This window comes from Salmo salar, chromosome ssa11 (genome assembly GCF_905237065.1).
Source record: "Salmo salar chromosome ssa11, Ssal_v3.1, whole genome shotgun sequence".
Classification (NCBI taxonomy): domain Eukaryota; kingdom Metazoa; phylum Chordata; class Actinopteri; order Salmoniformes; family Salmonidae; genus Salmo; species Salmo salar.
Window position 1 is genome coordinate 53329058 of NC_059452.1, and position 25747 is coordinate 53354804.

The window sequence follows — 25747 nt, forward strand, 5'->3', positions numbered from 1 at the left end:
TTGGCTACTGTCTAAAACTGTAAGCCTATTGGCTACTGTCTAAAACTGTCAGGGTTCAGCCTATTGGCTACTGAAACTGTCAGGGTTCAGCCTATTGGCTACTGTCTAAAACTGTCAGGGTTCAGCCTATTGGCTACTGTCTAAAACTGTCAGGGTTCAGCCTATTTGCTACTGTCTAAAACTGTAAGCCTATTGGCTACTTTCTAAAACTGTCAGGGTTCAGTCTATTGGCTACTGTCTAAAACTGTCAGGGTTCAGCCTATTGGCTACTGTCTAAAACTGTCAGGGTTCAGCCTATTGGCTACTGTCTAAAACTGTCAGGGTTCAGCCTATTGGCTACTGTCTAAAACTGTCAGGGTTCAGCCTATTGGCTACTGTCTAAAACTGTCAGGGTTCAGCCTATTGGCTACTGTCTAAAACTGTCAGGGTTCAGCCTATTGGCTACTGTCTAAAACTGAAAGAAATCAGCCTATTGGCTACTGTCTAAAACTGTAAGGGTTCAGCCTATTGGCTACTGAAACTGTCAGGGTTCAGCCTATTGGCTACTGTCTAAAACTGTCAGGGTTCAGCCTATTGGCTACTGTCTAAAACTGTCAGGGTTCAGCCTATTGGCTACTGTCTAAAACTGTCAGGGTTCAGCCTATTGGCTACTGTCTAAAACTGTAAGGGTTCAGCCTATTGGCTACTGTCTAAAACTGTAAGCCTATTGGCTACTGTCTAAAACTGTCAGGGTTCAGCCTATTGGCTACTGAAACTGTCAGGGTTCAGCCTATTGGCTACTGTCTAAAACTGTAAGGGTTCAGCCTATTGGCTACTGTCTAAAACTGTAAGGGTTCAGCCTATTGGCTACTGTCTAAAACTGTCAGGGTTCAGCCTATTGGCTACTGTCTAAAACTGTAAGCCTATTGGCTACTGTCTAAAACTGTCAGGGTTCACCCTATTGGCTACTGTAACTGTCAGGGTTCAGCCTATTGGCTACTGCCTAACACTGTAAGGGTTCAGCCTATTGGCTACTGTCTAAAACTGTAAGGGTTCAGCCTATTGGCTACTGAAACTGTCAGGGTTCAGCCTATTGGCTACGGTCTAAAACTGTCAGGGTTCAGCCTATTTGCTACTGTCTAAAACTGTAAGGGTTCAGCCTATTGGCTACTGTCTAAAACTGTAAGGGTTCAGCCTATTGGCTACTGTCTAAAACTGTCATGGTTCAGCTTATTGGCTACTGTATAAAACTGTAAGCCTATTGGCTACTGTCTAAAACTGTCAGGGTTCAGCCTATTGGCTACTGAAACTGTCAGGGTTCAGCCTATTGGCTACTGTCTAACACTGTAAGGGTTCAGCCTATTGGCTACTGTCTAAAATTGTAAGGGTTCAGCCTATTGGCTACTGAAACTGTCAGGGTTCAGCCTATTGGCTACGGTCTAAACTGTAAGGGTTCAGCCTATTGGCTACTGAAACTGTCAGGGTTCAGCCTATTGGCTACTGTCTAAAACTGTAAGGGTTCAGCCTATTGGCTACTGTCTAAAACTGTAAGGGTTCAGCCTATTGGCTACTGTCTAAAACTGTCAGGGTTCAGCCTATTGGTTACTGTCTAAAACTGTAAGGGTTCAGCCTATTGGCTACTGTCTAAAACTGTAGAGCCTATTGGCTACTGTCTAAAACTGTCAGGGTTCAGCCTATTGGCTACTGAAACTGTCAGGGTTCAGCCTATTGGCTACTGTCTAAAACTGTAAGGGTTCAGCCTATTGGCTACTGTCTAAAACTGTAAGGGTTCAGCCTATTGGCTACTGAAACTGTCAGGGTTCAGCCTATTGGCTACGGTCTAAACTGTAAGGGTTCAGCCTATTGGCTACTGAAAACTGTCAGGGTTCAGCCTATTGGCTACTGTCTAAAACTGTAAGGGTTCAGCCTATTGGCTACTGTCTAAAACTGTAAGGGTTCAGCCTATTGGCTACTGTCTAAAACTGTCAGGGTTCAGCCTATTGGCTACTGTCTAAAACTGTAAGGGTTCAGCCTATTAGCTACTGTCTAAAACTGTAAGCCTATTGGCTACTGTCTAAAACTGTCAGGGTTCAGCCTATTGGCTACTGTCTAAAACTGTCAGGGTTCAGCCTATTGGCTACTGTCTAAAACTGTCAGGGTTCAGCCTATTGGCCTACTGTCTAATACTGAAAGGGTTCAGCCTATTGGCTACTGTCTAAAACTGTCAGTGTTCAGCCTATTGGCTACTGTCTAAAACTGTCAGGGTTCAGCCTATTGGCTACTGTCTAAAACTGTAAGGGTTAGCCTATTGGCTACTGTCTAAAACTGTCAGGGTTCAGCCTATTGGCTACTGTCTAAAACTGTCAGGGTTCAGCCTATTGGCTACTGTCTAAAACTGTCAGGGTTCAGCCTATTGGCTACTGTCTAAAACTGTCAGGGTTCAGCCTATTGGCTACTGTCTAAAACTGTAAGGGTCAGCCTATTGGCTACTTTCTAAAACTGTCAGGGTTCAGCCTATTGGCTACTGTTAAAACTGTCAGGGTTCAGCCTATTGGCTACTGTCTAAAACTGTCAGGGTTCAGCCTATTGGCTACTGAAACTGTCAGGGTTCAGCCTATTGGCTACTGTCTAAAATGTAAGGGTTCAGCCTATTGGCTACTGTCTAAAACTGTCAGGGTTCAGCCTATTGGCTACTGTCTAAAACTGTCAGGGTTCAGCCTATTGGCTACTGTCTAAAACTGTAAGCCTATTGGCTACTTTCTAAAACTGTCAGGGTTCAGCCTATTGGCTACTGAAACTGTCAGGGTTCAGCCTATTGGCTACTGTCTAAAACTGTCAGGGTTCAGCCTATTGGCTACTGTCTAAAACTGTCAGGGTTCAGCCTATTGGCTACTGTCTAAAACTGTAAGGCACCTATTGGCTACTGTCTAAAACTGTAAGGGTTCAGCCTATTGGCTACTGTCTAAAACTGTCAGGGTTCAGCCTATTGGCTACTGTCTAAAACTGTAAGCCTATTGGCTACTGTCTAAAACTGTCAGGGTTCAGCCTATTGGCTACCGTCTAAAACTGTCAGGGTTCATCCTATTGGCTACTGTCTAAAACTGTCAGGGTTCAGCCTATTGGCTACTGTCTAAAACTGTCAGGGTTCAGCCTATTGGCTACTGTCTAAAACTGTAAGGGTTCAGCCTATTGGCTACTGTCTAAAACTGTCAGGGTTCAGCCTATTGGCTACTGTCTAAAACTGTAGGGTCAGCCTATTGGCTACTGTCTAAAACTGTCAGGGTTCAGCCTATTGGCTACTGAAACTGTCAGGGTTCAGCCTATTGGCTACTGTCTAAAACTGTAAGGGTTCAGCCTATTGGCTACTGTCTAAAACTGTAAGGGTTCAGCCTATTGGCTACTGAAACTGTCAGGGTTCAGCCTATTGGCTACGGTCTAAAACTGTAAGGGTTCAGCCTATTGGCTACTGAAACTGTCAGGGTTCAGCCTATTGGCTACTGTCTAAAACTGTAAGGGTTCAGCCTATTGGCTACTGTCTAAAACTGTAAGGGTTCAGCCTATTGGCTACTGTCTAAAACTGTCAGGGTTCAGCCTATTGGCTACTGTCTAAAACTGTCAGGGTTCAGCCTATTGGCTACTGTCTAAAACTGTAGTAGCCTATTGGCTACTGTCTAAAACGGTCAGGGTTCAGCCTATTGGCTACTGAAACTGTCAGGGTTCAGCCTATTGGCTACTGTCTAAAACTGTAAGGGTTCATTCTATTGGCTACTGTCTAAAACTGTAAGGGTTCAGCCTATTGGCTACTGAAACTGTCAGGGTTCAGCCTATTGGCTACTGTCTAAACTGTAAGGGTTCAGCCTATTGGCTACTGAAACTGTCAGGGTTCAGCCTATTGGCTACTGTCTAAAACTGTAAGGGTTCAGCCTATTGGCTACTGTCTAAAACTGTAAGGGTTCAGCCTATTGGCTACTGTCTAAAACTGTCAGGGTTCAGCCTATTGGCTACTGTCTAAAACTGTAAGCCTAGTGGCTACTGTCTAAAACTGTCAGGGTTCAGCCTATTGGCTACTGAAACTGTCAGGGTACAGCCTATTGGCTACTGTCTAAAACTGTCAGGGTTCAGCCTATTGGTTACTGTCTATAACTGTAAGGGTTCAGCCTATTGGCTACTGTCTAAAACTGTAAGGGTTCAGCCTATTGGCTACTGTCTAAAACTGTAAGGGTTCAGCCTATTGGCTACTGTCTAAAACTGTAAGGGTTCAGCCTATTGGCTACTGTCTAAAACTGTCAGGGTTCAGCCTATTGGCTACTGTCTAAAACTGTCAGGGTTCAGCCTATTGGCTACTGTCTAAAACTGTCAGGGTTCAGCCTATTGGCTACTGTCTAAAACTTTAAGGGTTCAGCCTATTGGCTACTGTCTAAAACTGAAAGGGTTCAGCCTATTGGCTACTGTAAACTGTCAGGGTTCAGCCTATTGGCTACTGTCTAAAACTGTAAGGGTTCAGCCTATTGGCTACTGAAACTGTCAGGGTTCAGCCTATTGGCTACTGTCTAAAACTGTAAGGGTTCAGCCTATTGGCTACTTTCTAAAACTGTAAGGGTTCAGCCTATTGGCTACTGTCTAAAACTGTCAGGGTTCAGCCTATTGGCTACTGTCTAAAACTGTAAGGGTTCAGCCTATTGGCTACTGTCTAAAACTGTAGGGTTCAGCCTATTGGCTACTGTCTAAAACTGTCAGGGTTCAGCCTATTGGCTACTGAAACTGTCAGGGTTCAGCCTATTGGCTACTGTCTAAAACTGTCAGGGTTCAGCCTATTGGCTACTGTCTAAAACTGTCAGGGTTCAGCCTATTGGCTACTGTCTAAAACTGTCAGGGTTCAGCCTATTGGCTACTGTCTAAAACTGTAAGGGTTCAGCCTATTGGCTACTGTCTAAAACTGTCAGGGTTCAGCCTATTGGCTACTGAAACTGTCAGGGTTCAGCCTATTGGCTACTGTCTAAAACTTTAAGGGTTCAGCCTATTGGCTACTGAAACTGTCAGGGTTCAGCCTATTGGCTACTGTCTAAAACTGTAAGGGTTCAGCCTATTGGCTACTGTCTAAAATTGTAAGGGTTCAGCCTATTGGCTACTGTCTAAAACTGTCAGGGTTCAGCCTATTGGCTACTGTCTAAAACTGTAAGGGTTCAGCCTATTGGCTACTGAAACTGTCAGGGTTCAGCCTATTGGCTACTGAAACTGTCAGGGTTCAGCCTATTGGCTACTGTCTAAAACTGTCAGGGTTCAGCCTATTGGCTACTGAAACTGTCAGGGTTCAGCCTATTGGCTACTGTCTAAAACTGTCAGGGTTCAGCCTATTGGCTACTGTCTAAAACTGTAAGGGTTCAGCCTATTGGCTACTGTCTAAAACTGTAAGGGTTCAGCCTATTTGCTACTATCTAAACTGTAAGGGTTCAGCCTATTGGTTACTGTCTAAAACTGTAAGGGTTCAGCCTATTGGCTACTGTCTAAAACTGTAAGGGTTCAGCCTATTTGCTACTGTCTAAACTGTAAGGGTTCAGCCTATTGGTTACTGTCTAAAACTGTATAGCCTATTGGCTACTGTCTAAAACTGTCAGGGTTCAGCCTATTGGCTACTGTCTAAAACTGTCAGGGTTCAGCCTATTGGCTACTGTCTAAAACTGTCAGGGTTCAGCCTATTGGCTACTGTCTAAAACTGTCAGGGTTCAGCCTATTGGCTACTGTCTAAAACTGTCAGGGTTCAGCCTATTGGCTACTGTCTAAAACTGTAAGCCTATTGGCTACTGTCTAAAACTGTCAGGGTTCAGCCTATTGGCTACTGTCTAAAACTGTAAGGGTTCAGCCTATTGGCTACTGTCTAAAACTGTAAGGGTTCAGCCTATTGGCTACTGTCTAAAACTGTCAGGGTTCAGCCTATTGGCTACTGTCTAAAACTGTCAGGGTTCAGCCTATTGGCTACTGTCTAAAACTGTCAGGGTTCAGCCTATTGGCTACTGTCTAAAACTGTAAGGGTTCAGCCTATTGGCTACTGTCTAAAACTGTCAGGGTTCAGCCTATTGATTACTGTCTAAAACTGTCAGGGTTCAGCCTATTGGCTACTGTCTAAAACTGTAAGGGTTCAGCCTATTGGCTACTGTCTAAAACTGTCAGGGTTCAGCCTATTGGCTACTGCCTAAAACTGTCACGGTTCAGCCTATTGGCTACTGTCTAAAACTGTCAGGATTCAGCCTATTGGCTACTGTCTAAAACTGTCAGGGTTCAGCCTATTGGCTACTGTCTAAAACTGTAAGCCTATTGGCTACTGTCTAAAACTGTCAGGGTTCAGCCTATTGGCTACTGTCTAAAACTGTCAGGGTTCAGCCTATTGGCTACTGTCTAAAACTGTCAGGGTTCAGCCTATTGGCTACTGTCTAAAACTGTCAGGGTTCAGCCTATTGGCTACTGTCTAAAACTGTCAGGGTTCAGCCTATTGGCTACTGTCTAAAACTGTCAGGGTTCAGCCTATTGGCTACTGTCTAAAACTGTCAGGGTTCAGCCTATTGGCTACTGTCTAAAACTGTAAGGGTTCAGCCTATTGGCTACTGTCTAAAACTGTCAGGGTTCAGCCTATTGGCTACTGAAACTGTCAGGGTTCAGCCTATTGGCTACTGTCTAAAACTGTCAGGGTTCAGCCTATTGGCTACTGTCTAAAACTGTCAGGGTTCAGCCTATTGGCTACTGTCTAAAACTGTCAGGGTTCAGCCTATTGGCTACTGTCTAAAACTGTCAGGGTTCAGCCTATTGGCTACTGTCTAAAACTGTAAGCCTATTGGCTACTGTCTAAAACTGTCAGGGTTCAGCCTATTGGCTACTGAAACTGTCAGGGTTCAGCCTATTGGCTACTGTCTAAAACTGTCAGGGTTCAGCCTATTGGCTACTGTCTAAAACTGTAAGGCCCTATTGGCTACTGTCTAAAACTTTCAGGGTTCAGCCTATTTGCTACTGAAACTGTCAGGGATCAGCCTATTGGCTACTGTCTAAAACTGTAAGGGTTCAGCCTATTGGCTACTGTCTAAAACTGTAAGCCCTATTGGCTACTGTCTAAAACTGTCAGGGTTCAGCCTATTGGCTACTGTCTAAAACTGTCAGGGTTCAGCCTATTGGCTACTGTCTAAAACTGTCAGGGTTCAGCCTATTGGCTACTGTCTAAAACTGTCAGGGTTCAGCCTATTGGCTACTGTCTAAAACTGTAAGCCTATTGGCTACTGTCTAAAACTGTCAGGGTTCAGCCTATTGGCTACTGTCTAAAACTGTCAGGGTTTCAGCCTATTGGCTACTGTCTAAAACTGTCAGGGTTCAGCCTATTGGCTACTGTCTAAAACTGTCAGGGTTCAGCCTATTGGCTACTGTCTAAAACTGTCAGGGTTCAGCCTATTGGCTACTGTCTAAAACTGTCAGGGTTCAGCCTATTGGCTACTGTCTAAAACTGTCAGGGTTCAGCCTATTGGCTACTGTCTAAAACTGTAAGGGTTCAGCCTATTGGCTACTGTCTAAAACTGTCAGGGTTCAGCCTATTGGCTACTGAAACTGTCAGGGTTCAGCCTATTGGCTACTGTCTAAAACTGTCAGGGTTCAGCCTATTGGCTACTGTCTAAAACTTTAAGGGTTCAGCCTATTGGCTACTGTCTAAAACTGTCAGGGTTCAGCCTATTGATTACTGTCTAAAACTGTCAGGGTTCAGCCTATTGGCTACTGTCTAAAACTGTAGGGTTCAGCCTATTGGCTACTGTCTAAAACTGTAAGGGTTCAGCCTATTGGCTACTGAAACTGTCAGGGTTCAGCCTATTGGCTACTGTCTAAAACTGTCAGGGTTCAGCCTATTGGCTACTGTCTAAAACTGTAAGTTCCCTATTGGCTACTGTCTAAAACTTTCAGGGTTCAGCCTATTTGCTACTGTCAAAACTGTCAGGGTTCAGCCTATTGGCTACTGTCTAAAACTGTCAGGGTTCAGCCTATTGGCTACTGTCTAAAACTGTAAGCCTATTGGCTACTGTCTAAAACTGTCAGGGTTCAGCCTATTGGCTACTGTCTAAACTGTCAGGGTTCAGCCTATTGGCTACTGTCTAAAACTGTCAGGGTTCAGCCTATTGGCTACTGTCTAAAACTGTCAGGGTTCAGCCTATTTGCTACTGTCTAAAACTGTAAGCCTATTGGCAACTGTCGAAAACTGTCAGGGTTCAGCCTATTGGCTACTGTCTAAAACTGTCAGGGTTCAGCCTATTGGCTACTGTCTAAAACTGTCAGGGTTCAGCCTATTGGCTACTGTATAAAACTGTCAGGGTTCAGCCTATTGGCTACTGTCTAAAACTGTCAGGGTTCAGCCTATTGGCTACTGAAAATGTCAGGGTTCAGCCTATTGGCTACTGTCTAACACTGTAAGGGTTCAGCCTATTGGCTACTGTCTAAAACTGTAAGGGTTCAGCCATTTGGCTACTGCTAAACTGTCAGGGTTCAGCCTATTGGCTACGGTCTAAAACTGTAAGGGTTCAGCCTATTGGCTACTGTAAACTGTCAGGGTTCAGCCTATTGGCTACTGTCTAAAACTGTAAGGGTTCAGCCTATTGGCTACTGTCTAAAACTGTAAGGGTTCAGCCTATTGGCTACTGTCTAAAACTGTCAGGGTTCAGCCTATTGGCTACTGTCTAAAACTGTAAGCCTATTGGCTACTGTCTAAAACTGTCAGGGTTCAGCCTATTGGCTACTGCCTAAAACTGTCAGGGTACAGCCTATTGGCTACTGTCTAAAACTGTCAGGGTTCAGCCTATTGGCTACTGTCTATAACTGTAAGGGTTCAGCCTATTGGCTACTATCTAAAACTGTCAGGGTTCAGCCTATTGGCTACTGTCTAAAACTGTCAGGGTTCAGCCTATTGATTACTGTCTAAAACTGTCAGGGTTCAGCCTATTGGCTACTGTCTAAAACTGTAAGGGTTCAGCCTATTGGCTACTGAAACTGTCAGGGTTCAGCCTATTGGCTACTGAAACTGTCAGGGTTCAGCCTATTGGCTACTGTCTAAAACTGTCAGGGTTCAGCCTATTGGCTACTGAAACTGTCAGGGTTCAGCCTATTGGCTACTGTCTAAAACTGTAAGGGTTCATTCTATTGGCTACTGTCTAAAACTGTAAGGGTTCAGCCTATTGGCTACTGAAACTGTCAGGGTTCAGCCTATTGGCTACGGTCTAAACTGTAAGGGTTCAGCCTATTGGCTACTGAAACTGTCAGGGTTCAGCCTACTGGCTACTGTCTAAAACTGTAAGGGTTCAGCCTATTGGCTACTGTCTAAAACTGTCAGGGTTCAGCCTATTGGCTACTGTCTAAAACTGTCAGGGTTCAGCCTATTGGCTACTGTCTAAAACTGTAAGGGTTCAGCCTATTGGCTACTGAAACTGTCAGGGTTCAGCCTATTGGCTACTGAAACTGTCAGGGTTCAGCCTATTGGCTACTGTCTAAAACTGTCAGGGTTCAGCCTATTGGCTACTGAAACTGTCAGGGTTCAGCCTATTGGCTACTGTCTAAACTGTAAGGGTTCAGCCTATTGGCTACTGAAACTGTCAGGGTTCAGCCTATTGGCTACTGTCTAAAACTGTAAGGGTTCAGCCTATTGGCTACTGTCTAAAACTGTAAGGGTTCAGCCTATTGGCTACTGTCTAAAACTGTCAGGGTTCAGCCTATTGGCTACTGTCTAAAACTGTAAGGGTTCCCTATTGGCTACTGTCTAAAACTGTCAGGGTTCAGCCTATTGGCTACTGAAACTGTCAGTGTACAGCCTATTGGCTACTGTCTAAAACTGTCAGGGTTCATCCTATTGGCTACTGTCTATAACTGTAAGGGTTCAGCCTATTGGCTACTGTCTAAAACTGTCAGGGTTCAGCCTATTTGCTACTGTCTAAAACTGTAAGGGTTCAGCCTATTGGCTACTGTCTAAAACTGTCAGGGTTCAGCCTATTGGCTACTGTCTAAAACTGTCAGGGTTCAGCCTATTGGCTACTGTCTAAAACTGTAAGGGTTCAGCCTATTGGCTACTGTCTAAAACTGTAAGGGTTCAGCCTATTGGCTACTGTCTAAAACTGTCAGGGTTCAGCCTATTGGCTACTGTCTAAAACTGTAAGGGTACAGCCTATTGGCTACTGTCTAAAACTGTAAGGGTTCGCTATTGGCTACTGTCTAAAACTGTCAGGGTTCAGCCTATTGGCTACTGTTAAACTGTCAGGGTTCAGCCTATTGGCTACTGTCTAAAACTGTAAGGGTTCAGCCTATTGGCTACTGTCTAAAACTGTAAGCCCTATTGGCTACTGTCTAAAACTTTAAGGGTTCAGCCTATTTGCTACTGTCAAACTGTCAGGGTTCAGCCTATTGGCTACTGTCTAAAACTGTCAGGGTTCAGCCTATTGGCTACTGTCTAAAACTGTAAGCCTATTGGCTACTGTCTAAAACTGTCAGGGTTCAGCCTATTGGCTACTGAAACTGTCAGGGTTCAGCCTATTGGCTACTGTCTAAAACTGTCAGGGTTCAGCCTATTGGCTACTGTCTAAAACTGTCAGGGTTCAGCCTATTGGCTACTGTCTAAAACTGTAAGGGTTCAGCCTATTGGCTACTTTCTAAAACTTTAAGGGTTCAGCCTATTGGCTACTGTCTAAAACTGTCAGGGTTCAGCCTATTGGCTACTGTCTAAAACTGTCAGGGTTCAGCCTATTGGCTACTGTCTAAAACTGTCAGGGTTCAGCCTATTGGCTACTGTCTAAAACTGTCAGGGTTCAGCCTATTGGCTACTGTCTAAAACTGTCAGGGTTCAGCCTATTGGCTACTGTCTAAAACTGTCAGGGTTCAGCCTATTGGCTACTGTCTAAAACTGTAAGGGTTCAGCCTATTGGCTACTGAAACTGTCAGGGTTCAGCCTATTGGCTACTGAAACTGTCAGGGTTCAGCCTATTGGCTACTGTCTAAAACTGTCAGGGTTCAGCCTATTGGCTACTGTCTAAAACTGTCAGGGTTCAGCCTATTGGCTACTGTCTAAAACTGTCAGGGTTCAGCCTATTGGCTACTGTCTAAAACTGTCAGGGTTCAGCCTATTGGCTACTGTCTAAAACTGTAAGCCTATTGGCTACTGTCTAAAACTGTCAGGGTTCAGCCTATTGGCTACTGTAAACTGTCAGGGTTCAGCCTATTGGCTACTGTCTAAAACTGTCAGGGTTCAGCCTATTGGCTACTGTCTAAAACTGTAAGGGTCAGCCTATTGGCTACTGTCTAAAACTTTCAGGGTTCAGCCTATTTGCTACTGTCTAAAACTGTCAGGGTTCAGCCTATTGGCTACTGTCTAAAACTGTCAGGGTTCAGCCTATTGGCTACTGTCTAAAACTGTAAGCCTATTGGCTACTGTCTAAAACTGTCAGGGTTCAGCCTATTGGCTACTGTCTAAAACTGTCAGGGTTCAGCCTATTGGCTACTGTCTAAAACTGTAAGGGTTCAGCCTATTGGCTACTGTCTAAAACTGTCAGGGTTCAGCCTATTGGCTACTGTCTAAAACTGTAAGGGTTCAGCCTATTGGCTACTGTCTAAAACTGTCAGGGTTCAGCCTATTGGCTACTGTCTAAAACTGTCAGGGTTCAGCCTATTGGCTACTGTCTAAAACTGTCAGGGTTCAGCCTATTGGCTACTGTCTAAACTGTCAGGGTTCAGCCTATTGGCTACTGTCTAAAACTGTCAGGGTTCAGCCTATTGGCTACTGAAACTGTCAGGGTTCAGCCTATTGGCTACTGTCTAACACTGTAAGGGTTCAGCCTATTGGCTACTGTCTAAAACTGTAAGGGTTCAGCCATTTGGCTACTGAAACTGTCAGGGTTCAGCCTATTGGCTACGGTCTAAACTGTAAGGGTTCAGCCTATTGGCTACTGAAACTGTCAGGGTTCAGCCTATTGGCTACTGTCTAAAACTGTAAGGGTTCAGCCTATTGGCTACTGTCTAAAACTGTAAGGGTTCAGCCTATTGGCTACTGTCTAAAACTGTCAGGGTTCAGCCTATTGGCTACTGTCTAAAACTGTAAGCCTATTGGCTACTGTCTAAAACTGTCAGGGTTCAGCCTATTGGCTACTGAAACTGTCAGGGTTCAGCCTATTGGCTACTGTCTAAAACTGTCAGGGTTCAGCCTATTGGCTACTGTCTATAACTGTCAGGGTTCAGCCTATTGGCTACTGTCTAAAACTGTCAGGGTTCAGCCTATTGGCTACTGTCTAAAACTGTAAGGGTTCAGCCTATTGATTACTGTCTAAAACTGTCAGGGTTCAGCCTATTGGCTACTGTCTAAAACTGTAAGGGTTCAGCCTATTGGCTACTGAAACTGTCAGGGTTCAGCCTATTGATTACTGTCTAAAACTGTCAGGGTTCAGCCTATTGGCTACTGTCTAAAACTGTCAGGGTTCAGCCTATTGGCTACTGAAACTGTCAGGGTTCAGCCTATTGGCTACTGTCTAACACTGTAAGGGTTCATTCTATTGGCTACTGTCTAAAACTGTAAGGGTTCAGCCTATTGGCTACTGAAACTGTCAGGGTTCAGCCTATTGGCTACGGTCTAAAACTGTAAGGGTTCAGCCTATTGGCTACTGAAACTGTCAGGGTTCAGCCTATTGGCTACTGTCTAAAACTGTAAGGGTTCAGCCTATTGGCTACTGTCTAAAACTGTCAGGGTTCAGCCTATTGATTACTGTCTAAAACTGTCAGGGTTCAGCCTATTGGCTACTGTCTAAAACTGTAAGGGTTCAGCCTATTGGCTACTGAAACTGTCAGGGTTCAGCCTATTGGCTACTGAAACTGTCAGGGTTCAGCCTATTGGCTACTGTCTAAAACTGTCAGGGTTCAGCCTATTGGCTACTGAAACTGTCAGGGTTCAGCCTATTGGCTACTGTCTAAAACTGTAAGGGTTCAGCCTATTGGCTACTGAAACTGTCAGGGTTCAGCCTATTGGCTACTGTCTAAAACTGTAAGGGTTCAGCCTATTGGCTACTGTCTAAAACTGTAAGGGTTCAGCCTATTGGCTACTGTCTAAAACTGTCAGGGTTCAGCCTATTGGCTACTGTCTAAAACTGTAAGCCTATTGGCTACTGTCTAAAACTGTCAGGGTTCAGCCTATTGGCTACTGAAACTGTCAGTGTACAGCCTATTGGCTACTGTCTAAAACTGTCAGGGTTCAGCCTATTGGTTACTGTCTATAACTGTAAGGGTTCAGCCTATTGGCTACTGTCTAAAACTGTAAGGGTTCAGCCTATTTGCTACTGTCTAAACTGTAAGGGTTCAGCCTATTGGTTACTGTCTAAAACTGTAAGGGTTCAGCCTATTGGCTACTGTCTAAAACTGTAAGGGTTCAGCCTATTGGCTACTGAAACTGTCAGGGTTCAGCCTATTGGCTACTGAAACTGTCAGGGTTCAGCCTATTGGCTACTGTCTAAAACTGTCAGGGTTCAGCCTATTGGCTACTGAAACTGTCAGGGTTCAGCCTATTGGCTACTGTCTAACACTGTAAGGGTTCATTCTATTGGCTACTGTCTAAAACTGTAAGGGTTCAGCCTATTGGCTACTGAAACTGTCAGGGTTCAGCCTATTGGCTACGGTCTAAACTGTAAGGGTTCAGCCTATTGGCTACTGAAACTGTCAGGGTTCAGCCTATTGGCTACTGTCTAAAACTGTAAGGGTTCAGCCTATTGGCTACTGTCTAAAACTGTAAGGGTTCAGCCTATTGGCTACTGTCTAAAACTGTCATGGTTCAGCCTATTGGCTACTGTCTAAAACTGTAAGCCTAGTGGCTACTGTCTAAAACTGTCAGGGTTCAGCCTATTGGCTACTGAAACTGTCAGGGTACAGCCTATTGGCTACTGTCTAAAACTGTCAGGGTTCAGCCTATTGGTTACTGTCTAAAACTGTCAGGGTTCAGCCTATTGGCTACTGTCTAAAACTGTAAGGGTTCAGCCTATTGGTTACTGTCTAAAACTGTCAGGGTTCAGCCTATTGGCTACTGTCTAAAACTGTAAGGGTTCAGCCTATTGGCTACTGAAACTGTCAGGGTTCAGCCTATTGGCTACTGAAACTGTCAGGGTTCAGCCTATTGGCTACTGTCTAAAACTGTCAGGGTTCAGCCTATTGGCTACTGAAACTGTCAGGGTTCAGCCTATTGGCTACTGTCTAACACTGTAAGGGTTCATTCTATTGGCTACTGTCTAAAACTGTAAGGGTTCAGCCTATTGGCTACTGTCTAAAACTGTCAGGGTTCAGCCTATTGGCTACTGTCTAAAACTGTCAGGGTTCAGCCTATTGGCTACTGTCTAAAACTGTCAGGGTTCAGCCTATTGGCTACTGTCTAAAACTGTCAGGGTTCAGCCTATTGGCTACTGTCTAAAACTGTCAGGGTTCAGCCTATTGGCTACTGTCTAAAACTGTCAGGGTTCAGCCTATTGGCTACTGTCAAACTGTCAGGGTTCAGCCTATTGGCTACTGTCTAAAACTGTAAGGGTTCATCCTATTGGCTACTGTCTAAAACTGTCAGGGTTCAGCCTATTGGCTACTGTAAACTGTCAGGGTTCAGCCTATTGGCTACGGTCTAAACTGTAAGGGTTCAGCCTATTGGCTACTGAAACTGTCAGGGTTCAGCCTGTTGGCTACTGTCTAAAACTGTAAGGGTTCAGCCTATTGGCTACTGTCTAAAACTGTCAGGGTTCAGCCTATTGATTACTGTCTAAAACTGTCAGGGTTCAGCCTATTGGCTACTGTCTAAAACTGTAAGGGTTCAGCCTATTGGCTACTGAAACTGTCAGGGTTCAGCCTATTGGCTACTGAAACTGTCAGGGTTCAGCCTATTGGCTACTGTCTAAAACTGTCAGGGTTCAGCCTATTGGCTACTGAAACTGTCAGGGTTCAGCCTATTGGCTACTGTCTAACACTGTAAGGGTTCATTCTATTGGCTACTGTCTAAAACTGTAAGGGTTCAGCCTATTGGCTACTGAAACTGTCAGGGTTCAGCCTATTGGCTACGGTCTAAACTGTAAGGGTTCAGCCTATTGGCTACTGAAACTGTCAGGGTTCAGCCTATTGGCTACTGTCTAAAACTGTAAGGGTTCAGCCTATTGGCTACTGTCTAAAACTGTAAGGGTTCAGCCTATTGGCTACTGTCTAAAACTGTCAGGGTTCAGCCTATTGGCTACTGTCTAAAACTGTAAACCTAGTGGCTACTGTCTAAAACTGTCAGGGTTCAGCCTATTGGCTACTGAAACTGTCAGGGTACAGCCTATTGGCTACTGTCTAAAACTGTCAGGGTTCAGCCTATTGGTTACTGTCTATAACTGTAAGGGTTCAGCCTATTGGCTACTGTCTAAAACTGTAAGGGTTCAGCCTATTGGCTACTGTCTAAAACTGTCAGGGTTCAGCCTATTGGCTACTGTCTAAAACTGTAAGGGTTCAGCCTATTGGCTACTGTCTAAAACTGTAAGGGTTCAGCCTATTGGCTACTGTCTAAAACTGTCAGGGTTCAGCCTATTGGCTACTGTCTAAAACTGTCAGGGTTCAGCCTATTGGCTACTGTCTAAAACTGTCAGGGTTCAGCCTATTGGCTACTGTCTAAAACTGTCAGGGTTCAGCCTATTGGCTACTGTCTAAAACTGTCAGGGTTCAGCCTATTGGCTACTGTCTAAAACTGTCAGGGTTCAGCCTATTGGCTACTGTCTAAAACTGTCAGGGTTTCAGCCTATTGGCTACTGTCTAAAACTGTCAGGGTTCAGCCTATTGGCTACTGTCTAAAACTGTCAGGGTTCAGCCTATTGGCTACTGTCTAAAACTGTCAGGGTTCAGCCTATTGGCTACTGTCTAAAACTGTAAGGGTTCAGCCTATTGGCTACTGTCTAAAACTGTCAGGGTTCAGCCTATTGGCTACTGTCAAAACTGTCAGGGTTCAGCCTATTGGCTACTGTCTAAAACTGTCAGGGTTCAGCCTATTGGCTACTGTCTAAAACTGTCAGGGTTCAGCCTATTGGCTACTGTCTAAAACTGTAAGGGTTCAGCCTATTGGCTACTGTCTAAAACTGTCAGGGTTCAGCCTATTGGCTACTGTCTAAAACTGTCAGGGTTCAGCCTATTGGCTACTGTCTAAAACTGTAAGGGTTCAGCCTATTGGCTACTGTCTAAAACTGTCAGGGTTCAGCCTATTGGCTACTGTCTAAAACTGTCAGGGTTCAGCCTATTGGCTACTGTCTAAAACTGTAAGGGTTCAGCCTATTGGCTACTGTCTAAAACTGTCAGGGTTCAGCCTATTGGCTACTGTCTAAAACTGTAAGGGTTCAGCCTATTGGCTACTGTCTAAAACTGTAAGGGTTCAGCCTATTGGCTACTGTCTAAAACTGTCAGGGTTCAGCCTATTGGCTACTGTCTAAAACTGTCAGGGTTCAGCCTATTGGCTACTGTCTAAAACTGTCAGGGTTCAGCCTATTGGCTACTGTCTAAAACTGTCAGGGTTCAGCCTATTGGCTACTGTCTAAAACTGTCAGGGTTCAGCCTATTGGCTACTGTCTAAAACTGTAGGGTTCAGCCTATTGGCTACTGTCTAAAACTGTCAGGGTTCAGCCTATTGGCTACTGAAACTGTCAGGGTTCAGCCTATTGGCTACTGTCTAAAACTGTAAGGGTTCAGCCTATTGGCTACTGTCTAAAACTGTCAGGGTTCAGCCTATTGGCTACTGTCTAAAACTGTCAGGGTTCAGCCTATTGGCTACTGTCTAAAACTGTCAGGGTTCAGCCTATTGGCTACTGTCTAAAACTGTCAGGGTTCAGCCTATTGGCTACTGTCTAAAACTGTAGAGCCCTATTGGCTACTGTCTAAAACTGTCAGGGTTCAGCCTATTGGCTACTGTCTAAAACTGTCAGGGTTCAGCCTATTGGCTACTGTCTAAAACTGTCAGGGTTCAGCCTATTGGCTACTGTCTAAAACTGTCAGGGTTCAGCCTATTGGCTACTGTCTAAAACTGTAAGCCTATTGGCTACTGTCTAAAACTGTCAGGGTTCAGCCTATTGGCTACTGTCTAAAACTGTAAGGGTTCAGCCTATTGGCTACTGTCTAAAACTGTCAGGGTTCAGCCTATTGGCTACTGTCTAAAACTGTCAGGGTTCAGCCTATTGGCTACTGTCTAAAACTGTCAGGGTTCAGCCTATTGGCTACTGAAACTGTCAGGGTTCAGCCTATTGGCTACTGTCTAACACTGTAAGGGTTCAGCCTATTGGCTACTGTCTAAAACTGTAAGGGTTCAGCCTATTGGCTACTGTAAACTGTCAGGGTTCAGCCTATTGGCTACTGTCTAAAACTGTAAGGGTTCAGCCTATTGGCTACTGCAAACTGTCAGGGTTCAGCCTATTGGCTACTGTCTAAAACTGTAAGGGTTCAGCCTATTGGCTACTGTCTAAAACTGTAAGGGTTCAGCCTATTGGCTACTGTCTAAAACTGTCAGGGTTCAGCCTATTGGCTACTGTCTAAAACTGTAAGCCTATTGGCTACTGTCTAAAACTGTCAGGGTTCAGCCTATTGGCTACTGAAACTGTCAGGGTACAGCCTATTGGCTACTGTCTAAAACTGTAAGGGTTCAGCCTATTGGCTACTGTCTAAAACTGTAAGGGTTCAGCCTATTGGCTACTGTCTAAAACTGTCAGGGTTCAGCCTATTGGCTACTGTCTAAAACTGTCAGGGTTCAGCCTATTGGCTACTGTCTAAAACTGTCAGGGTTCAGCCTATTGGCTACTGTCTAAAACTGTAAGGGTTCAGCCTATTGGCTACTGTCTAAAACTGTCAGGGTTCAGCCTATTGGCTACTGTCTAAAACTGTCAGGGTTCAGCCTATTGGCTACTGTCTAAAACTGTCAGGGTTCAGCCTATTGGCTACTGAAACTGTCAGGGTTCAGCCTATTGGCTACTGTCTAACACTGTAAGGGTTCATTCTATTGGCTACTGTCTAAAACTGTAAGGGTTCAGCCTATTGGCTACTGTCTAAACTGTCAGGGTTCAGCCTATTGGCTACTGTCTAAAACTGTAAGGGTTCAGCCTATTGGCTACTGAAACTGTCAGGGTTCAGCCTATTGGCTACTGTCTAAAACTGTAAGGGTTCAGCCTATTGGCTACTGTCTAAAACTGTAAGGGTTCAGCCTATTGGCTACTGTCTAAAACTGTCAGGGTTCAGCCTATTGGCTACTGTCTAAAACTGTAAGGGTTCAGCCTATTGGCTACTGTCAAAACTGTCAGGGTTCAGCCTATTGGCTACTGAAACTGTCAGGGTTCAGCCTATTGGCTACTGTCTAAAACTGTCAGGGTTCAGCCTATTGGCTACTGAAACTGTCAGGGTTCAGCCTATTGGCTACTGTCTAACACTGTAAGGGTTCAGCCTATTGGCTACTGTCAAACTGTAAGGGTTCAGCCTATTGGCTACTGTCTAAAACTGTAAGGGTTCAGCCTATTGGCTACTGTCTAAAACTGTAAGGGTTCAGCCTATTGGCTACTGTCTAAAACTGTCAGGGTTCAGCCTATTGGCTACTGTCTAAAACTGTAAGCCTATTGGCTACTGTCTAAAACTGTCAGGGTTCAGCCTATTGGCTACTGAAACTGTCAGGGTACAGCCTATTGGCTACTGTCTAAAACTGTCAGGGTTCAGCCTATTGGCTACTGTCTATAACTGTAAGGGTTCAGCCTATTGGCTACTGTCTAAAACTGTAAGGGTTCAGCCTATTTGCTACTGTCTAAACTGTAAGGGTCAGCCTATTGGCTACTGTCTAAAACTGTCAGGGTTCAGCCTATTGGCTACTGTCTAAAACTGTAAGGGTTCAGCCTATTGGCTACTGTTAAAACTGTCAGGGTTCAGCCTATTGGCTACTGTCTAAAACTGTCAGGGTTCAGCCTATTGGCTACTGTCTAAAACTGTCAGGGTTCAGCCTATTGGCTACTGTCTAAAACTGTCAGGGTTCAGCCTATTGGCTACTGTCTAACACTGTAAGGGTTCAGCCTATTGGCTACTGTCTAAAACTGTAAGGGTTCAGCCTATTGGCTACTGTCTAAAACTGTCAGGGTTCAGCCTATTGGCTACTGTCTAAAACTGTAAGGGTTCAGCCTATTGGCTACTGTCTAAACTGTCAGGGTTCAGCCTATTGGCTACTGTCTAAAACTGTCAGGGTTCAGCCTATTGGCTACTGTCTAAAACTGTCAGGGTTCAGCCTATTGGCTACTGTCTAAAACTGTCAGGGTTCAGCCTATTGGCTACTGTCTAAAACTGTAGGGTTCAGCCTATTGGCTACTGTCTAAAACTGTCAGGGTTCAGCCTATTGGCTACTGAAACTGTCAGGGTTCAGCCTATTGGCTACTGTCTAAAACTGTCAGGGTTCAGCCTATTGGCTACTGTCTAAAACTGTCAGGGTTCAGCCTATTGGCTACTGTCTAAAACTGTCAGGGTTCAGCCTATTGGCTACTGTCTAAAACTGTCAGGGTTCAGCCTATTGGCTACTGTCTAAAACTGTCAGGGTTCAGCCTATTGGCTACTGTCTAAACTGTCAGGGTTCAGCCTATTGGCTACTGTCTAAAACTGTAAGGGTTCAGCCTATTGGCTACTGTCTAAAACTGTCAGGGTTCAGCCTATTGGCTACTGTCTAAAACTGTAGAGCCCTATTGGCTACTGTCTAAAACTGTCAGGGTTCAGCCTATTGGCTACTGTCTAAACTGTAAGGGTTCAGCCTATTGGTTACTGTCTAAAACTGTCAGGGTTCAGCCTATTGGCTACTGTCTAAAACTGTCAGGGTTCAGCCTATTGGCTACTGTCTAAAACTGTCAGGGTTCAGCCTATTGGCTACTGTCTAAAACTGTAAGGGTTCAGCCTATTGGCTACTGTCTAAAACTGTCAGGGTTCAGCCTATTGGCTACTGTCTAAAACTGTCAGGGTTCAGCCTATTGGCTACTGTCTAAAACTGTCAGGGTTCAGCCTATTGGCTACTGTCTAAAACTGTCAGGGTTCAGCCTATTGGCTACTGTCTAAAACTGTCAGGGTTCAGCCTATTGGCTACTGTCTAAAACTGTCAGGGTTCAGCCTATTGGCTACTGTCTAAAACTGTCAGGGTTCAGCCTATTGGCTACTGTCTAAAACTGTCAGGGTTCAGCCTATTGGCTACTGTCTAAAACTGTAAGGGTTCAGCCTATTGGCTACTGTCTAAAACTGTCAGGGTTCAGCCTATTGGCTACTGTCTAAAACTGTCAGGGTTCAGCCTATTGGCTACTGTCTAAAACTGTCAGGGTTCAGCCTATTGGCTACTGTCTAAAACTGTAAGGGTTCAGCCTATTGGCTACTGTCTAAAACTGTCAGGGTTCAGCCTATTGGCTACTGTCTAAAACTGTCAGGGTTCAGCCTATTGGCTACTGTCTAAAACTGTCAGGGTTCAGCCTATTGGCTACTGTCTAAAACTGTCAGGGTTCAGCCTATTGGCTACTGTCTAAAACTGTCAGGGTTCAGCCTATTGGCTACTGTCTAAAACTGTCAGGGTTCAGCCTATTGGCTACTGTCTAAAACTGTAAGGGTTCAGCCTATTGGCTACTGTCTAAAACTGTCAGGGTTCAGCCTATTGGCTACTGTCTAAAACTGTCAGGGTTCAGCCTATTGGCTACTGTTAAACTGTCAGGGTTCAGCCTATTGGCTACTGTCTAAAACTGTAAGGGTTCAGCCTATTGGCTACTGTCTAAAACTGTAAGGGTTCAGCCTATTGGCTACTGTCTAAAACTGTAAGGGTTCAGCCTATTGGCTACTGTCTAAAACTGTAAGGGTTCAGCCTATTGGCTACTGTCTAAAACTGTCAGGGTTCAGCCTATTTGCTACTGTCTAAACTGTAAGGGTTCAGCCTATTGGCTACTGTCTAAAACTGTCAGGGTTCAGCCTATTGGCTACTGTCTAAAACTGTCAGGGTTCAGCCTATTGGCTACTGTCTAAAACTGTCAGGGTTCAGCCTATTGGCTACTGTCTAAAACTGTCAGGGTTCAGCCTATTGGCTACTGTCTAAAACTGTCAGGGTTCAGCCTATTGGCTACTGTCTAAAACTGTAAGGGTTCAGCCTATTGGCTACTGTCTAAAACTGTCAGGGTTCAGCCTATTGGCTACTGTCTAAAACTGTAAGGGTTCAGCCTATTGGCTACTGTCTAAAACTGTCAGGGTTCAGCCTATTGGCTACTGTCTAAAACTGTAAGGGTTCAGCCTATTGGCTACTGTCTAAAACTGTCAGGGTTCAGCCTATTGGCTACTGTCTAAAACTGTCAGGGTTCAGCCTATTGGCTACTGTCTAAAACTGTAAGGGTTCAGCCTATTGGCTACTGTCTAAAACTGTCAGGGTTCAGCCTATTGGCTACTGTCTAAAACTGTAAGGGTTCAGCCTATTGGCTACTGTCTAAAACTGTAAGGGTTCAGCCTATTGGCTACTGTAAACTGTCAGGGTTCAGCCTATTGGCTACTGTCTAAAACTGTCAGGGTTCAGCCTATTGGCTACTGTCTAAAACTGTAAGGGTTCAGCCTATTGGCTACTGTCTAAAACTGTCAGGGTTCAGCCTATTGGCTACTGTCTAAAACTGTCAGGGTTCAGCCTATTGGCTACTGTCTAAAACTGTAAGGGTTCAGCCTATTGGCTACTGTTAAAACTGTCAGGGTTCAGCCTATTGGCTACTGTCTAAAACTGTAAGGGTTCAGCCTATTGGCTACTGTCTAAAACTGTCAGGGTTCAGCCTATTGGCTACTGTCTAAAACTGTCAGGGTTCAGCCTATTGGCTACTGTCTAAAACTGTCAGGGTTCAGCCTATTGGCTACTGTCTAAAACTGTCAGGGTTCAGCCTATTGGCTACTGTCTAAAACTGTCAGGGTTCAGCCTATTGGCTACTGTCTAAAACTGTAAGGGTTCAGCCTATTGGCTACTGTCTAAAACTGTCAGGGTTCAGCCTATTGGCTACTGTCTAAAACTGTCAGGGTTCAGCCTATTGGCTACTGTCTAAAACTGTCAGGGTTCAGCCTATTGGCTACTGTCTAAAACTGTCAGGGTTCAGCCTATTGGCTACTGTCTAAAACTGTCAGGGTTCAGCCTATTGGCTACTGTCTAAAACTGTCAGGGTTCAGCCTATTGGCTACTGTCTAAAACTGTCAGGGTTCAGCCTATTGGCTACTGTCTAAAACTGTCAGGGTTCAGCCTATTGGCTACTGTCTAAAACTGTCAGGGTTCAGCCTATTGGCTACTGTCTAAAACTGTCAGGGTTCAGCCTATTGGCTACTGTCTAAAACTGTCAGGGTTCAGCCTATTGGCTACTGTCTAAAACTGTCAGGGTTCAGCCTATTGGCTACTGTCTAAAACTGTCAGGGTTCAGCCTATTGGCTACTGTCTAAAACTGTCAGGGTTCAGCCTATTGGCTACTGTCTAAAACTGTCAGGGTTCAGCCTATTGGCTACTGAAACTGTCAGGGTTCAGCCTATTGGCTACTGTCTAAAACTGTCAGGGTTCAGCCTATTGGCTACTGTTAAAACTGTCAGGGTTCAGCCTATTGGCTACTGTCAAACTGTCAGGGTTCAGCCTATTGGCTACTGTCTAAAACTGTAAGGGTTCAGCCTATTGGCTACTGAAACTGTCAGGGTTCAGCCTATTGGCTACGGTCTAAACTGTAAGGGTTCAGCCTATTGGCTACTGTCTAAAACTGTAAGGGTTCAGCCTATTGGCTACTGTCTAAAACTGTCAGGGTTCAGCCTATTGGCTACTGTCTAAAACTGTAAGCCTAGTGGCTACTGTCTAAAACTGTCAGGGTTCAGCCTATTGGCTACTGAAACTGTCAGGGTACAGCCTATTGGCTACTGTCTAAAACTGTCAGGGTTCAGCCTATTGGTTACTGTCTATAACTGTAAGGGTTCAGCCTATTGGCTACTGTCTAAAACTGTAAGGGTTCAGCCTATTTGCTACTGTCTAAACTGTAAGGGTTCAGCCTATTGGTTCTGTAAGTGTAAGGGTTCAGCCTATTGGCTACTGTCTAAAACTGTCAGGGTTCAGCCTATTGGCTACTGTCTAAAACTGTAAGCCTATTGGCTACTGTCTAAAACTGTCAGGGTTCAGTCTATTGGCTACTGTCTAAAACTGTAAGGGTACAGCCTATTGGCTACTGTCTAAAACTGTAAGGGTTCAGCCTATTGGCTACTGTCTAAAACTGTAAGGGTACAGCCTATTGGTTACTGTAATTGCGTGCAGGAAGTTACACAAAATTCTCACAACGTTCAAGTTTCCGCTCACAAGACTGAGTGCATTCAAGTGCACGTTCGGCGGGTCATTTCCTGTTCTGGACAACCCAGGCTATCACACATGGCATCCTCGTAACAGCAGATCAAACGTAACGATCATAAACGTTGACACTGTAAAGAGACGTGAGTTTTCAAAGTGCAGCAGGCTGAAATGTGAAGTGGACATTTGGACTGACAGGTCGTTGGCTTTGTACGACATCAAAGCAGCATTTCATCTAATCCTCAACATCTCTTCTTTCAGGACACATAGACGTCTCTCGGTTTACAGCATTTCTCTCACTCAGACAACAACAAATGTGCCAAAGTTTCCCAAATAGTGGGAGGGATGGATGGAGGTAACAGCTCGACTCACCTCTGACCCCCAGCGGCTTGACTCACCTCTGACCCCCCAGGCGGTTTGACTCTGCTCTGACCCCCCCAGGCGGCTTGACTCACCTCTGACCCCCCCAGGAGGCTCGACTCACCTCTGACCCCCCCAGGCGGCTCGACTCACCTCTGACCCCCCCAGGCGGCTCGACTCACCTCTGACCCCCCAGGCGGCTCGACTCACCTCTGACCCCCCCAGGCGGCTCGACTCACCTCTGACCCCGCCAGGAGGCTCGACTCACCTCTGACCCCCCCAGGCGGCTCGACTCACCTCTGACCCCCCAGGCGGCTCGACTCACCTCTGACCCCCCAGGCGGCTCGACTCACCTCTGACCCCCCAGGCGGCTCGACTCACCTATGATCCCCATAAATTTAACCCCGTAGAGGCAGAAGCCGGTACAGAATGCGTTCCAGAGAGTTCCCACCACAGCATACAGTAGGATGGCTCCCAGGTTGTCAAAGAAGAGCCTCGCGGGCATGAAATACCCGGCGTCACCTAAATCAAATCAAATAATTATCTGTCATATGCACAGGATACAGAGTACACGGGACAATGACCTGCTAACTTGTGAGGAATCAAGGGAAATGCAGTTGAGATCCACCTACCGACGATGGTGGGCAGGAGGAAGAGGAAGAAGAGGCCAGGCTCTAGTTGGTACAGCTGTTTCTTACTGGTCAGCAGTACTATGCCACCCAGTACCAGGCCCAGTAAGATCAACATACAGCTCTCTGGAACCACCGTGGTGAACCGCTGGGAGAAGTGGAACACTGGAGAGGAGACGAAAGGAGAGGAGAAAGGAGAGGAAAGGAGAGGACCAAGGAGAGAGGACAGGAGAGGAAAGGAGAGAGGAGAGGGGACAGGAGGGAGGAGAGGAAAGGACAGGAGAGGAGAGAGGCGAGGTAAGGGGAGGAGAGAGGAGAGGTAAGGAGAGGAGGAGAGCGGACAGGAGAGGAAAGGAGAGATTAGAGGACAGGAGAGAGGACAGGAGAGGAAAGGAGAGAGGAGAGGACAGGAGAGGAGGGGACAGGAGAGAGGAGAGGAGAGAAGGAGAGGACAGGAGAGGAGAGAGGAGAGGACAGGAGAGGAGAGAGGAGAGGACAGGAGAGGAGCGAGGAGAGGACAGGGGAGGAGGGGACAGAAGAGGAGAGAGGAGAGATAAGGAGAGGACAGGAGAGGAGAGGACAGGAGAGGAAAGGAGAGATAAGGAGAGGAGAGAGGACAGGAGAAGAGAGGAAAGGTGAGAGGAGAGAGGAGAGAGGAGAGGACAGGAGAGAGGAGAGGAACACAGTAGAATCACATCAGATAGTACCAGGCCCAGTAGAATCCCATCAGATAGTACCAGGCCCAGTAGAATCCCATCAGATAGTACCAGGCCCAGCAGAATCACATCAGATAGTACCAGGCCCAGCAGGATTGCATTAGATAGGACCAGGCCCAGTAGAATCCCATCAGATAGTACCAGGCCCAGTATAATCCCATCAGATAGTACCAGGCCCAGCAGAATCCCATCAGATAGTACCAGGCCCAGTAGAATCACATCAGATAGTACCAGGCCCAGTAGAATCCCATCAGATAGTACCAGGCCCAGTATAATCCCATCAGATAGTACCAGGCTCTCAAGAAGGATCAATGGAAACAGGATGCACCATAAATAAGGTATTTCAGATTTGTATTTTTAATACATTTGCAAACATTTCTAAAAACATGTTTTCGTTTTGTCATTATGGGGTATTGTGATGTCATTATGGGGTATTGTGATGTCATTATGGAGTATTGTGATGTCATTACGGGGTACTGTGATGTCATTGTGGGGTATTGTGTGTAGATGGATGATTTAAAAAAAATATTGTATCAATTTTAGAATAAGGCTGTAACATAACAAAATGTAGAAAAAGTCAAGGGGTCTGAATACTTTCCGAAGATATTGTAGGTTTTTTCCGCCATCAGCACTGTCAACACTATCACATCAGCTACAGTATATCAGTTATCAGTCTGTTGTCTTGTTCCATCAGCACTGTCAACCCTATCACATCAGCTACAGTA

General features: G+C 45.3%; 1 protein-coding gene across 1 annotated transcript in view; it reads right to left on the reverse strand.

The window, feature by feature from the left end:
• The window catches only part of LOC106592605 (sodium/hydrogen exchanger 5), a 144200-nt gene that overhangs the window by 97619 nt on the left and 20834 nt on the right, over positions 1–25747 (reverse strand). The window contains exons 2-3 of the mRNA XM_045689767.1: positions 24310–24471; positions 24059–24199 (exon numbers count right to left, since the gene is read on the reverse strand). Of these exons, the coding sequence (XP_045545723.1) occupies positions 24059–24199; positions 24310–24471 (303 nt within the window). The remainder of the gene's footprint in view (positions 1–24058; positions 24200–24309; positions 24472–25747) is intronic.